The following is a 13,282-nucleotide window of genomic DNA, read 5'->3' on the forward strand; positions in this document are numbered from 1 at the left end:
TAACAGTAACAACTCAATTACAAGGAGAAATTTCTGCTAGTCTGATTTGGCCTTTTTCACTGGAAGATGACATGAATATCGTCACTTGTTACTTTATTTATGCTTGCTCATTTCTTCGATGATTTTTTCTTTCTTTTTTGGGTTCTATAGGAGGCTCTACGGTCAACAGTACACTGAAGACAATGCAAAATAAGCACGAAAACAGAAACAACACAGGGCAGTAATCATTTTATGTTTTCCATTTGTACCAAAAAACAAGAAACAGCACAAAGCAAAACGTTCGCAAACACACCCAAATGTAGAAGTGGAAGAAAACTATATATATATATATATATATAGAGAGAGAGAGAGAGAGAGAGAGAGAGAGAGAGAGAGAGTCATAAATGGGGTTCCATGCACAAGCAGAAGAAAATATTATTCAATACAGTATTTCCTGATATATACATATATGCCTACATGCCTCCTATATAAATATATATATTTCACACAAGGGATTTTGGATTCTTGGCCAGCAAATAGCTATAATAATCACTGGCGCCCTTCTTTTATTGTACACAAGCACTTCTAGAAAGCCAATTAATTTCTATATGGAAACTGGAAATCACAAGCATCAATTAATCAACAGTGAGATATTATGCAGCCAGTGGACCTCCTCTCAGGCAGTCCAATGAACAATTCTGTCTCTACGTCTGAAACTTCTCCGCAGGTTGCCACTTGCTGTTTGGTTGATGCCTGCGGCAGCTGCAGCATCCCACACCCAACCAATTAAATCCATTCTTCAAAAACTTACAAATGATTATAGCGTGCATGCGCGCGCGCACATACACAGATATATATATATATATATATATATATATATATATATATATATGTGCTTTCTTGGTTCAATGGATAAATTCTGGGAAGTGCTCGGTTTGGATATTATGGGATTTGTGGGAAGAGCTTATACTAGCATTGAGAGACATACAGTTTAAAGTTGATCATGCTTACAGGGAAGAGAATAAAAGTGTAGATTTCTTTACCAAACAGGGTGAATCTGGTATTTCTCGATCATATAGTTGTCAGGATGATCTTTCACAGCAAGTCAGGGGAATGATTCGAATGGATTTGTTGGGATTTCCTTCTTTGCGCTCGTAATGTTTTGTGTTTATCTTTCGGAGTTTTGTTTGTTTTCTACTTTATAGTTGTTTAGTTTTTTAGTTTTTGATTGGTTGCTGGTCATTGGTTTATTGGTTTTGATTATGTTGGTTAAGGTTGTTTTAAGGTCTTGGTGTTTGTTTTTAACGTCTCAAAGTCTCAAAATTGGAACCACGGTATTCCTCCGCCATAAGTGAGAGGATTTCTAATAAAATTTAGGAGGTGCCGCCCTCTTTTTTTCTTTTTCTTTTTTATAAAAAAAGTATGTATGTATGTAGGGAAATGCCTAACCATTTGATCAAGCCAACCTCATTAAAAATCCAGAAAATAGTCCACCCATCGGACGGTCTAATAGTCCATTTACTTAATCATTCCATTCATATATCTCTATATAAAAACACACACACACACACACACACACATGCATGCCAAGTACCAAATGTCCTATTCACAAAAATAGCCTGCAACAGGAAAATTTTTACCTTCTCTCTTAACTCTGCATTTTCTTCCATTAGAGCTCTCTCCTGAATCGATGCAGAGAAAATACAAACACGTTAACAACAGTGAGAAGTCTCTTAAGTAATAGTATTAATTATATTATATATGTGTGTGTGTGAAGGAGATTACCTCTTCCTTGAGCTGCTCAATTTGCTCCTTGAATAACACGGTCTGAAAATAGGTGTGATCTCATCAAGCGGCTGGTCAACAGTACTGTCAACTAATATTATCACTTTAGCGGTTAGATTAATTAATGTACCTTTCTTGCCCTAACGTTGCTTAAGCTTCGCTCCAGCTGGTTTTCGATCTGCTGTAGGTCGTCTATGGAACATGGTTCCAAGCCATCTCCCAACAGTTTTCTGCAATACCCAGATAAATACTGCCCTGCTTAGAAACAAGTGTTATGCTAACACTGCAAAATGACATAAAACATAAGTTTTGGTTCAATGTGTATAATGGAGTCTTTAAATAATTAGTTAGTAAGCCTTTGGAAATACTGTTTGGAAACTTCGAGGAACTCAATCTTCTTGGCCATGTTAGCAGCCTCCTCCTGCAAATGCTGCAATGAGAACCAACTATTGTAAGAGCAAAGAAGACAAAGAGAGTGGTCTTCTTTTGTTTAGAGAGTAATTGGAATCAACACAAAAAATAGGAGCTCATGCTATTGGATGAGCGTGCTTGTACCAGCCTATTTCTTAGAAAAAGGCATCCCAAAATTTCCCAAGATGTTTGATCCAACCTAACCTGGATATTTTCTCCAAATGCTCTGCTGCTGATTCCATTATGGTTCTTGCCATTCCTCTGGTAACGTTCTATTGTTTTGCTTATACTGATGCATCATAAAAGGAGCAGAGTAAGAACAAAACCTCATGAATGACAACTGCACTTGCAAGTCACATTTGGGTTAACCATTCAGATGTGTCAATGGAGAAAGTATATATTTAGATACGTAACTAAAATTTTCTAGCACTTTATGATATAAGGTTTGTAACAACAAATTAATTTTTAATTTCCTATTGCTAAAAGATAATAAATTTTTTTTTGGCTGACATGTAGACTAGATTTCCACTTATGAACCTGTTCACAGGGGAGTCATGTGGATAGGTAAACTCAATATTAAAACGTTCAATGGTGTGGCTAGAACATTAACATACATAATTCATGTCCCTCATTTGAAGAGGAATCTTATTGCATCGAGTACTCTCGATGCTAATGGGTACAAGTAAATTGGTGGAGGTGAAGTTCCGAAGGTCAATAAAGGTGCTTTAATTCTTATGTGAAGTCAGGAATCTGAAGGTAGGTTGTATGTTCTGTAGGGTTCTGCTGTTACTTGTGGTGCATTCTTTCCTTATGTTGTTAGACAAATTCTAACCTTATCAGATTATTGCTTGAGGCTGAGAACTTGGAATGACAGATAGTACTGACCATATTGAGTTAGACAAGTGTTTTTTTGTTCATATTCCTGCGCAGTTAAGAGAGAAATTGTCCCCAAGGCAACCACTTGTGTCTTTCTTGGATATGCTCAGTCCAGGTATAGATGCTATGACGTGAAATCCAAGAGACTCAATGTATCCTTGAATGTTCTCTTTAATGAGGTTGGCACATATTTTCCTTAACCTAATTAATCAGCCCCGGGGGGAATGGTGATGGAGATGTATTGCGGCCTTCTCTTGTTCATCAACTCAAACCTCATTATTCTGCAGTTGATGTTATGGATCAGCCTCACTCTTCAGACCAGCAGCTTTGCCCAGCATCTTCTGCCGATTGTCAGCCTGTTCAGCTGACCCCAGAGGTTTTAGGAAATTCTTCTTGCCTGAGAAACGATTCTATACTCAACCCCAGATAATAAAGAGACAAGCTTGGCCTATCTATTCCATTATGGCCGGCTTGGAGAGAGCGGTAGCGAAGGTACTCCCCCTCATCTATAAAGGAGAGGCTTTGTTGAAAGAATAGGGGCAATAGCGGTCACAACTGGATGAATGACAAACAGGAGTTCTCTATTGGTATAAAAAGAAAGGGATGGAAAAAATAAAGGTTTCGGTAAGAAGGAGAGGTAAGAGTGCTTTCTCCTCGGTTATAGGAACACAATTCAGTTATGGAGCTCTTACCATTTTTGCTTTCGTCTTCCTCGCGGATGGATTCACAAATCCATCTTCTTTCCGGCCGCTTCATTCCCTTCCTAATAAAAAAAATTCTTCTATGTAGCCAGAGTACAAATAAGGTATATTTCTGCAAGTACTACGTGTTTCTTAAGTCAAAAATGGTTAGCTTCAGTAAGGTAGTTCACAGGATTCAGTCCTGTTTGGGTTCCCTCCAGAGGTAGTACTAGATACTTCCTTACTTCCATTTGTTATTACTCTTGAAAAGTTTGAGTGTTTTTTCTTGAAGCATAGGAACAATGTGTTTATCACTTTCAGCGGCAGTGGAAGACCCTGCTTGAGAAGCAGATACTGAAGCAGATCAAGCATCTACAAAATAATGGTTTGAAAATGTGAAGTAATGTGTTTAGAGAGTTCTGTAAGAAATAGGGCATCTTGAGACATCTTAGAATTGCAGGTAACCTCAACAAATTATATGCCTGAGCACATGAATGAAAATTTGGCTGAGAGAGCGCAATGATATTCTTGAGTGGTGGTCTTGTCTATGAAATTTTGGGCAGAGAAGGTTTGTACAGCTTCCTACTTCATGAACTACTTGGTGAAATGCTTTCCATCCACTTCTATTGAATTGTAGAGTCCATGGCTAGGTCACCCTGCTAATTATTATAGTTTGAGAACTTTGAGTGTCCTGCATATGCACTTGTTAATGATAATAAACTAGAATCTATATGAAAGAAAAGCATTTTCGTTGGTAATGCATCTTAAGGGGATAGGTTGTGATGCCCTCAAGCATCCTAAGTCATTATTAGTAAGGATGTTTTATCTGATGAGAAAGAGATGCTTCACTCGAGACAGAGGTGTTCAGCATTCCTTTTGATGCATAAGCGAAGAAGTTTGCCAAGCAAGTAGACTTTGAGATTCATACTATACCTTTATCAAGACAAGTAGTCATCCTAAACTATCACAATGATATGATTCTTTATAGACCAATTCATTGTATGTTCCAAGTTGTACACAAAGTTGATCCAGCACCTTATAAGATTTATAACACCATCACTAGACACAGATAGATCAGAGAAATCAAACCACCTTAAAGTCAGATCAGTATTGTAGAATTTTCCAACTTCCATTCCCATCCCAACCCAGCTGCTACTGCCATCTAATCCAAACTGATGCAACCCGCCCCCTAAATTTGAGTCGAGTTTGGTTGGGTTACTGATCAACATGATCAATGGCTTGTCAGTCGGCAATTTAAAGTCAGACCAACCCAAATAGACTATTGGTCATCTATTTCGTAATTCCTATTGTTAAGTAAACATAGTTGGTAAAGAATGAATGAATGAGTGAGTGATTGTGTCCTCTCTTGGCCCCAAAGTGCTCAATTTATACAACATGCTTTCACACATAGATCACATAAGTTAATCCATAGAAGGTAGATATTTACACACATTGATCATGTGTTAATTAAAACAAGGTATGTATATGGGTCATATGGTTAATTCATACAGTGTAAGGGTCACAGTTAATTCATATAAGCAAGTGTAAGGGTCACATAGTTAATTCATATGAGCAAGTTTCAGGGTCACATAGTTAATTCATATAAGGTAGGTCTGTATACATGGTTGTATCTTGCTAAAATCCCCCCTAAAACTCAAGGAGGTAACTTGAGATTGGAAACTAAGTTCTAAAAACAACCAAAATAGAGCACTCTAGTGATGTTAGCTAGTTGTTCAAAGGAGGGAAGAAAGTTTAGGGAGCAATGGCGCAAGGTGGAGTATGGTTGTTCATGGTCATGGTAGTCCACAAATTTAAGGTTGGAGAAGTGCGCATGTAGTTAGGCAACCTAGGAGCATATCAGAGCCCGAAAAGGGGAGCAAGGAGATATAAGCACATCTAAGCCCAGATAGGTGAGCAAGGAGCTAGAAGCAAATTTGAGCAAGGATAGGGGAGGAAAGAGCTAGGAGCGAATCTGAGCATTGAGAGGTGAGCAAGGATCCAGGAGCAATATGAGCAAGAATAGGACATGAAGCAAGGAATTGGGCGCATATTTGAGCCTAGAGAGGTGAACAAGGAGTTGGGCAGTTTATGATGACATGTGTGAGTAGTGTTGATAGGATGCATGAGAGGTGGTGCTAGTGTGCACTAGTAATGGTCAAAAGAGAGATCCTGTGGACAATGGGAGATATTTTCTAGTAGAAGAGCACTAGTGGTGACAAAGGACCGATGATGACAATCAGCGACATGGGGGAGCACCGGCTGTGGTGGAGGACCGACAATGGCAAGTCGCTGTGGCATGATAGTGTGTTGTTGGCGGTGTGCATAGTGTATGCACATAGTTAAGGAGACACTTTTTCTTAGATATTGTGTTAGATTACCACTTTACCTAAAGTATTAAGCCATTAGATTATGGGCAAATAATGTATATCAAGCCTTAATACTTCGTCATACGTGTAGCCTGATTGCACTTGGAGATATAAACACACAATAAGCAACACCCCTTACAGGAATAAGATAATTCTTAACCAACAAATAATAAATGCAGGCAAGAAGATTAGAGCCCAAGACCTCCTAGAATGAATGAACAAGTGAATGAATGATTGTGTTTTCTCTTGACCTCAGAAGGTTCAATTTATACAACATGCTTTCACATATGGATTGCGTGGGTTAATCCATAGAAGGTAGATATTTAAACACATTGATTACATGTGTTAATTCATACAAGGTAAGTATATGGTTTACATGGTCAATTCAGACAAGGTATGTATGTATACATGGTTGTATCTTGCTAATTCCTATTAGTACAATGATTGACTTTTACTATGGTTAAATTAAAGGAAAATCATGACGTGGAAGGAGGTTTTACTTCACATGATGGACAAATATTATTAGTATTCATGTTGTGATATTTAAATCTAATGATGGCTTGAAATTGGCATTCTTACTATGATTTTAGTTGTATCATCGACACCTTGATTTTGCCCTGAATTGGTTGTTGCATACAATATCCAAAACAAACATGCTTTGAGATGTCATTCATGTCTAGTATCAAATGGTTAAATCAAGCCATAGAAATATTACCAGTATACCACATACATGTGGCATTAAAAAGGATTGCTATTTATCAATCAACACTAGGAACTTTGTTAAAAATCTTTTGCAAAAATTGGCTAGCTCTTGTGCATTGGGAAGGGCCATATGTGGTTTCTTCCCAACCCCGATAAGGTATTATTCGATTTATCCTCATGGTTTTATCTTATAAAAAGTTCCTTATATGCCAAATATCATATCCTTAGTACTTGTTCAATGTGATATCATGACAGGCTCTCCGTCCAATTACTGACGCCCTCGTCAGAGTGGTCCACACCTTTGTGTGGGAACTACACCTCTATGTTGGATCCACCTGCATGACACTATTCTCAAAGCAGTTATGATACCAAATGTGATCTTGGCTCAACTTTGTGAGGAATTATCCGCTTTAGCTTACTAGTCTAACTGTTTTATCTTATAAAATGCACCCCCATAGTTAACACCCAAACTATCCTTATATGCCTACGAAGTCCCAACTATAAGTTTGATGTGAGATCATACTTGCATGACACTATTCTCAAAGTAGTTATGATACCAAATGTGATCTTGGCTAAACTCTGTAAGGTATTATCCGCTTTAGCTTACTAGTCTAACTTTTTTATCTTATAAAATGCACCCTATAGTTGACGCCCAAACTATCCTTATATGCCCACGAACTCCCAACTATAAGTTTGATGTGAGATTGTGCATGAAAACATGTATGGTGGGCATGCTCTACCCGTGCAATGGTGAATATCCCCCCAACACTTTATTTTTAAATAAATAAATTGGTGGGTCTCACTAGATACGCAACATCAACATAATAAATTCCTATGCATGCCCCGCAATGTGTGTCACCACCTCCACCTAAATTGAAAATCACCGCGTATCACTATGCTACACTACTATATGTTGTGTTAGTTTGGGAAAATGAGAAGATGCATGTAGCTTGCTTTTCTATATTGAAAATATCATATTTTTCCCTGCAATGGACATTTGGTTTGCTAGTTTAACTACTTTTTTTCTCCTTTGGAAAGTACATTATTTTTCATGCAATTGAGCCACTGACATTCTTTACCTATGTGCTATCTATCAATTCTAACTTGACATTTCTTCATTGTTGTGCCGAGCACCCCACTTGTGCTAAACACCAATACTACAACTATTGTTATTGAATATATAAGAAACTAAAGCAATGCAAAAACTAATAATAAAACAGTAAAAAAAACAAGACAAGAAATTAACGAGGTTTGGTATAGAATTACCTACGTCCTCGGGTGCCGACAATCAATCCACTACTTCTTGACAAAGTACAGCTTTGAGGTGTGTTATACAAAATGGAGAGTTGAGCTCTTTATATAGCTTCAACCTCAAGTCCAAAAAACACTTTTCTCCAATGTGAGACAAATAATACAAAAAAACTCAAAACAATTTTCTATACTAATGTGGAACTATTCTACCAATGTGCGACAAAAAACAACAAATCTCCACCTTGATGGTAAATTTAACAAATTTTTCAGTCACCAATATTTTCTGGTGTTACACATCATCGGCGTCTTCCAAAAATATTCAAACTTGTAGGATATTGATCAAGTTCAAACAATGTTTGAACTTGATTGTTGTCACAATCTTGGTCAACCTATCTACGAGATTTTCAATTGTAGCAATCTTCTGAAGAAGTATCTTACCTCCATCAATAATATCCAGCATAAAATGAAATCAAACGTCGATGTGCTTCGTTCGTGCATGGTAGACTTGATTCTTTGCCAAATGAATAGCACTCTGGCTATCACAGAACACAACAATGTGCTTCTAAACAACTTCCAAATTTTCAAGTAAACCCTACAACCAAATAGCTTCCTTAATAGCCTATGAAGCTGCCATGTACTCTACTTCTGTTGTAGACAAGGCAATGGTAGACTGTAAGGTAGACCTCCAACTCACTGGACCATTAGCAAATGTAAAAACATATCCAGTAGTTGATCGACGTTTATCCAGATCACCTGCAAAATCAGAATCCACATATCCAATAATACGTTGATCAATAATATTATTTTTCTCAAATACTATACCAACATCAATTGTATTCATAATATATCTCAAAATCCATTTCACAGCTTGCCAATGTCCTTTACCCAGATCATGTATATACCTGCTCACCATACTAACAGCTTGTGAAATATCAGGTCTAGTATAAACCATTGCATACATTAGACTACCAACAACACTTGCATAAGGAACCTATGACATATAATTACGTTCCTCATCTGATTTAGGAGATAAAGCCGCACTAAATTTGAAATGAGTTGTAAGAGGAGTGTATACTGGTTTTGACTACTCAGACATGCCAAAACTCTGTACTGCCTTCTTCAAATACTGTTTCTGAGACAAACTAACTTTTTCTCTCATTTTGTCTCTGCGAATCTCCATGCCAAGTATCTTCTTTGCTTCACCAACATCTTTCATCTCAAACTATTGATTTAACTGACTTTTCAACTTCTTGATTTCTTCCCTATTCTTTGAAGCTATCAACAATCATCAACATACAAGAGTAAATATATAAAAGATTCATTTTGTAGTTTGCGAAAATAAACACAATGATCATGTTTATTTTTGATGTACTTCTGACCCATCATAAACTGATGAAATCGTTTGTACCATTGTCTTGGAGGCTGTTTTAAACCATACAACGATTTACCCAGTTTACATACCCAATTTTCTTTTCCAGCAACTTGAAATCCATCTGACTTAGTCATATAGATTTCCTCTTCCAAATCACTATGAAAAAATGCAATTTTTACATCGAGCTGAACCAGTTCAAGATCAAATTGTGCTACCAAAGCCAACAAAATTCGAATGAAAGAATGTTTAACAACTGGAGAAAATACCTCATTATAATCAATGTCTTTCTTTTGTGTGTAGTCCTTAGCTACCAACCTAACTTTGAAGTGAACATTATTGCATCCGGAAATCCTTCTTTCTTTATATAAACCCATTTGCAACCAATTACTTTTTTACCCTTGGGCAGCTGGGTTAGCTCTCAAGTCTGATTCTAATGAAGAGACTGCATTTCTTCATCCATCGCTCTTTTCCACTTGTCTGATTCAGAGTTCCTTATTGCTTCTTTGAAAGTGTAAGGAACATTATCATCCACAACTGGAAGTACAAAGGCCCATATCAGTATACCGAGCAGGTTTTCAAATTTCTCGTCTTGGCCTCTGTAAAACAATTGATTTTTGTTGCTGTGAAGATTCTCGAATTGAAATCTCCTCTTCTTATATACTATTCCTAACTGGCGAGTTACCTTGTGTAGTCTCATTTCTCACTGGGTTTCCCAAAATTGTCTCAACCTCTACCTATTGTTGAGTACCACTAGTCTTCTCTTCAACTCATGACTCCTTGCGTATTGTTTTCTTCATCATCACAAGTTCATCAAAAGTCACATCTCTGCTTAAAATCATTTTTTTTTTTGTCTCTAAATACCAAAGACGGTATCCTTTGACTCCCGCACTTATCCCCAAGAATATTATTTTCTTGGCGCTTGGATCCAACTTAAATTCTTTAACATGATAATAAGTCATAGTACCAAATACTTGTAAGCAGGCTTTCCAAACCATACCTCATAGGGTGTTTTTCCCCCTATTGCAGATGATGGTAGACAATTGATGAAATGACATGCATATCTAACAGCCTTAACCCAAAATCTTTTGTCTAACCTTGCATTAGACAGCATACATCGAACTTTCTCCAGCAAAGTCCGATTCATGCGCTCTGCCACCCCATTCTGTTGTGGTGTATCTCAAACTATGAAGTATCGAGCAATACCTTCATCCTGACATGCCTTCATAAACGGGTCACTCGTGTATTCACCACCATTATCTGATCTAAGCCGTTTAATCTGTCTGCCAGTTTGAGTTTCAACTAATTTTTTCTACTTAAGGAAAATATCACACTTCATTTTTATGCTTCATAGAATACACCCAAACTCTTCTGGAAAACTCATCAACAAAAGTGACAAAATAATGCATACCACCCAACAAAGCAATTTTTGTGGGCCTCCATACATTTGTATGGATGTTGTCTAAAATACCTTCAGTCTGGTCGATTGTAGTGCCAAATTTCACTCTAGTCTATTTTCCTAGAATGCAATACTCACAAAATTCAAGTTTGCACACCTTTGCACCCCTTAACAAACCTCGCTTAGCTAATTGTTGTAGAGATTTTTCTCCTGCATGTGCTAATCGCATATGCCATAACCTGGTTGTATCTAAACCTGCTTTTTTCTCAGAAACAATAGCTGCTGAGCCAATAACTGTATTACCTTGTAAATAATACAAGTTATTTTTTCTTATTCCTTTCATCACCATCAGCGTACTTGATTTAATCTTTAAGGTTCCATCTTTCAAAGTTATAGTGAACCCTTTAGATTTTAAGGCCCCCAATGAAATCAGATTCTTCTTTAGGCTTGGAACATACCTAACATCAATCAAAGGTCTTAATAGTTCCATCTTGAAATTTTAACTATATTGATCATATTTTAGTTGAGCAGAAGTACTAACAATAAGGGGACGTTCTCAAAGTCGTATGCCTAGAAGGAGGAGTAAATCTCATGGGAGAAGTAAATCTTGTGAGAGACCTGCTAAAGATGAATGCACCTTTTATCGTGAGAGAGGGTATTTGAAGAAAGATTGCCCTAAATTACGGCAGAAGAATAAGGGCAAACCACATTCTAATGCCAATATAGCCAATGATGATGGAAGTGAGTCAGATTTTTCTCTTGTGGGAATATATTCGTCACATTATTTTGGTGAGTGGATTTTGGATTCTGGTTGTTCCTATCACATGTGTCCCAATAGGGAATGGTTTTCTAATTTTGAAGAATTAGATAGTGGGGTGCCCGACACAACAATTTGTATCAGAGTTAGGTTGAATAGTGTCGATACGGAAGTGTTCCTATGTTAAGATCTTTGATTCCACGTTTGATGCCTAAGAAAGACCTTATCTAAGTGAGTGCTCAGAGACCATTGCGGCTCAATCGCTCCCTGAAGGTCGGCCTGGTCGAAGTGGAATTTCATATGATAAAATAAAATAGACACAGTTGGTACGTACTATTTATCCTAGGCGTTTTTCTTTGTTGGTTGCTATTGAATATATAGAAGATGGCAGAAACTAGTGTAGCAATAGAAGAAACTATCCACACGAACTCTAACCCCTTCAGCTTCAACATCATCATCGAAGACGATAGCTAATGCTCAGTTTGAGGTGGAGAAATGTGATGGTACCAATAATTTTAGTATGTGACAATGTGAGGTGATGGACATCTTATATCAACAATAATTAGATATTGCTTTGGATGATAAACCAGTAGATATGGGTGACAGAGATTGGGAAAAGATCAATCGTTAGGCATGTGGTACAATTCATCTATGTCGTGCTAAAAATCAGAAATATTGTGTTATAAGGGAGACATCTGTAAAAAAATTGTAGAAGACATTGGAAGATACATTTATGACAAAGAGCCTGAAAAATCGGCTCTATTTGAAAAAGAAATTGTTTCGCTTTCAATATCAACCAGGTATTTCGATTAATGACCACATAAATGTTTTCAATAAAATTTTGGCTAATTTGTTAAATTTGGATGAAAAGGTGAAAGATGAGGATAAAAGCATATTGTTACTGAATTCTCTCCCTGGTGATTATGAACATCTGACCACCACTTTATTGTATGGGAAAGATAAAATTACTTATGATGTTGTTTGTACTGCATTGATTAGTACTGAATGCAAAAAGAAGGATTAGAGGGTCCATAAGGAAATAGTAGAAGCACTAACAATAAGGGGACGTTCTCAGAGTCGTATGCCTGGAAGGAGGAGTAAATCTCATGGGAGGTGTAAATCTCATAGGAGGAGTAAATCTCATGGAAGACCTGCTAAAGATGAATGCGCCTTTTGTCGTGAGAGAGGGCATTGGAAGAAAGATTGCCCTAAATTATGGCAGAAGAATAAGGGCAAAACACATTCTAATGCCAATATAGCCAATGATGATGGAAGTGCGTCAGATTTTTCTCTTGTTGGAACATCTTCGTCACATTATTTTGGTGAGTGGATTTTGGATTCTAGTTGTTCCTATCACATGTGTTCCAATAGGGAATGGTTTTCTAATTTTGAAGAATTAGATAGTGGGGTGCCCGACACAACATTTATCATGGGAAATGCACATCTGGATATTATTTTAATACCTCTACCTTATTAATGAATTTGTGATTTGTTGAATGTCGAAAAGTGAAATCAAGCTTTCTTTCATGTAGGAACATTTTTTAGAGTTCTCACAATATCACCATTTTGATCCTAACACTATTAACCCCCATCATTTTAGAACTTGATTTGTTTTCCATTGCTAAAAAAATTATCCTCACAGTCATTATTAAGAATCAAACTTTAATTAATATTTGAACCCTTGATACCAACGTGTACTTTGTCATC

General features: G+C 37.0%; 1 protein-coding gene across 1 annotated transcript in view; it reads right to left on the reverse strand.

Moving 5' to 3' along the window:
- Positions 1-374: 374 nt before the first annotated feature.
- Positions 375-13,282, reverse strand: part of LOC131164419 (MADS-box protein SOC1-like) — a 105,969-nt gene continuing 93,061 nt past the window's right edge. Inside the window, exons 3-8 of the mRNA XM_058121595.1 lie at positions 2,380-2,464; positions 2,133-2,194; positions 1,895-1,994; positions 1,765-1,806; positions 1,620-1,661; positions 375-741 (exon numbers count right to left, since the gene is read on the reverse strand). Coding sequence (XP_057977578.1) covers positions 619-741; positions 1,620-1,661; positions 1,765-1,806; positions 1,895-1,994; positions 2,133-2,194; positions 2,380-2,464 — 454 coding nt within the window. The 3' untranslated portion in view covers positions 375-618. The remainder of the gene's footprint in view (positions 742-1,619; positions 1,662-1,764; positions 1,807-1,894; positions 1,995-2,132; positions 2,195-2,379; positions 2,465-13,282) is intronic.

The sequence above is a fragment of the Malania oleifera genome, chromosome 9, assembly GCF_029873635.1.
Source record: "Malania oleifera isolate guangnan ecotype guangnan chromosome 9, ASM2987363v1, whole genome shotgun sequence".
Taxonomy (NCBI): Eukaryota; Viridiplantae; Streptophyta; class Magnoliopsida; order Santalales; family Ximeniaceae; genus Malania; species Malania oleifera.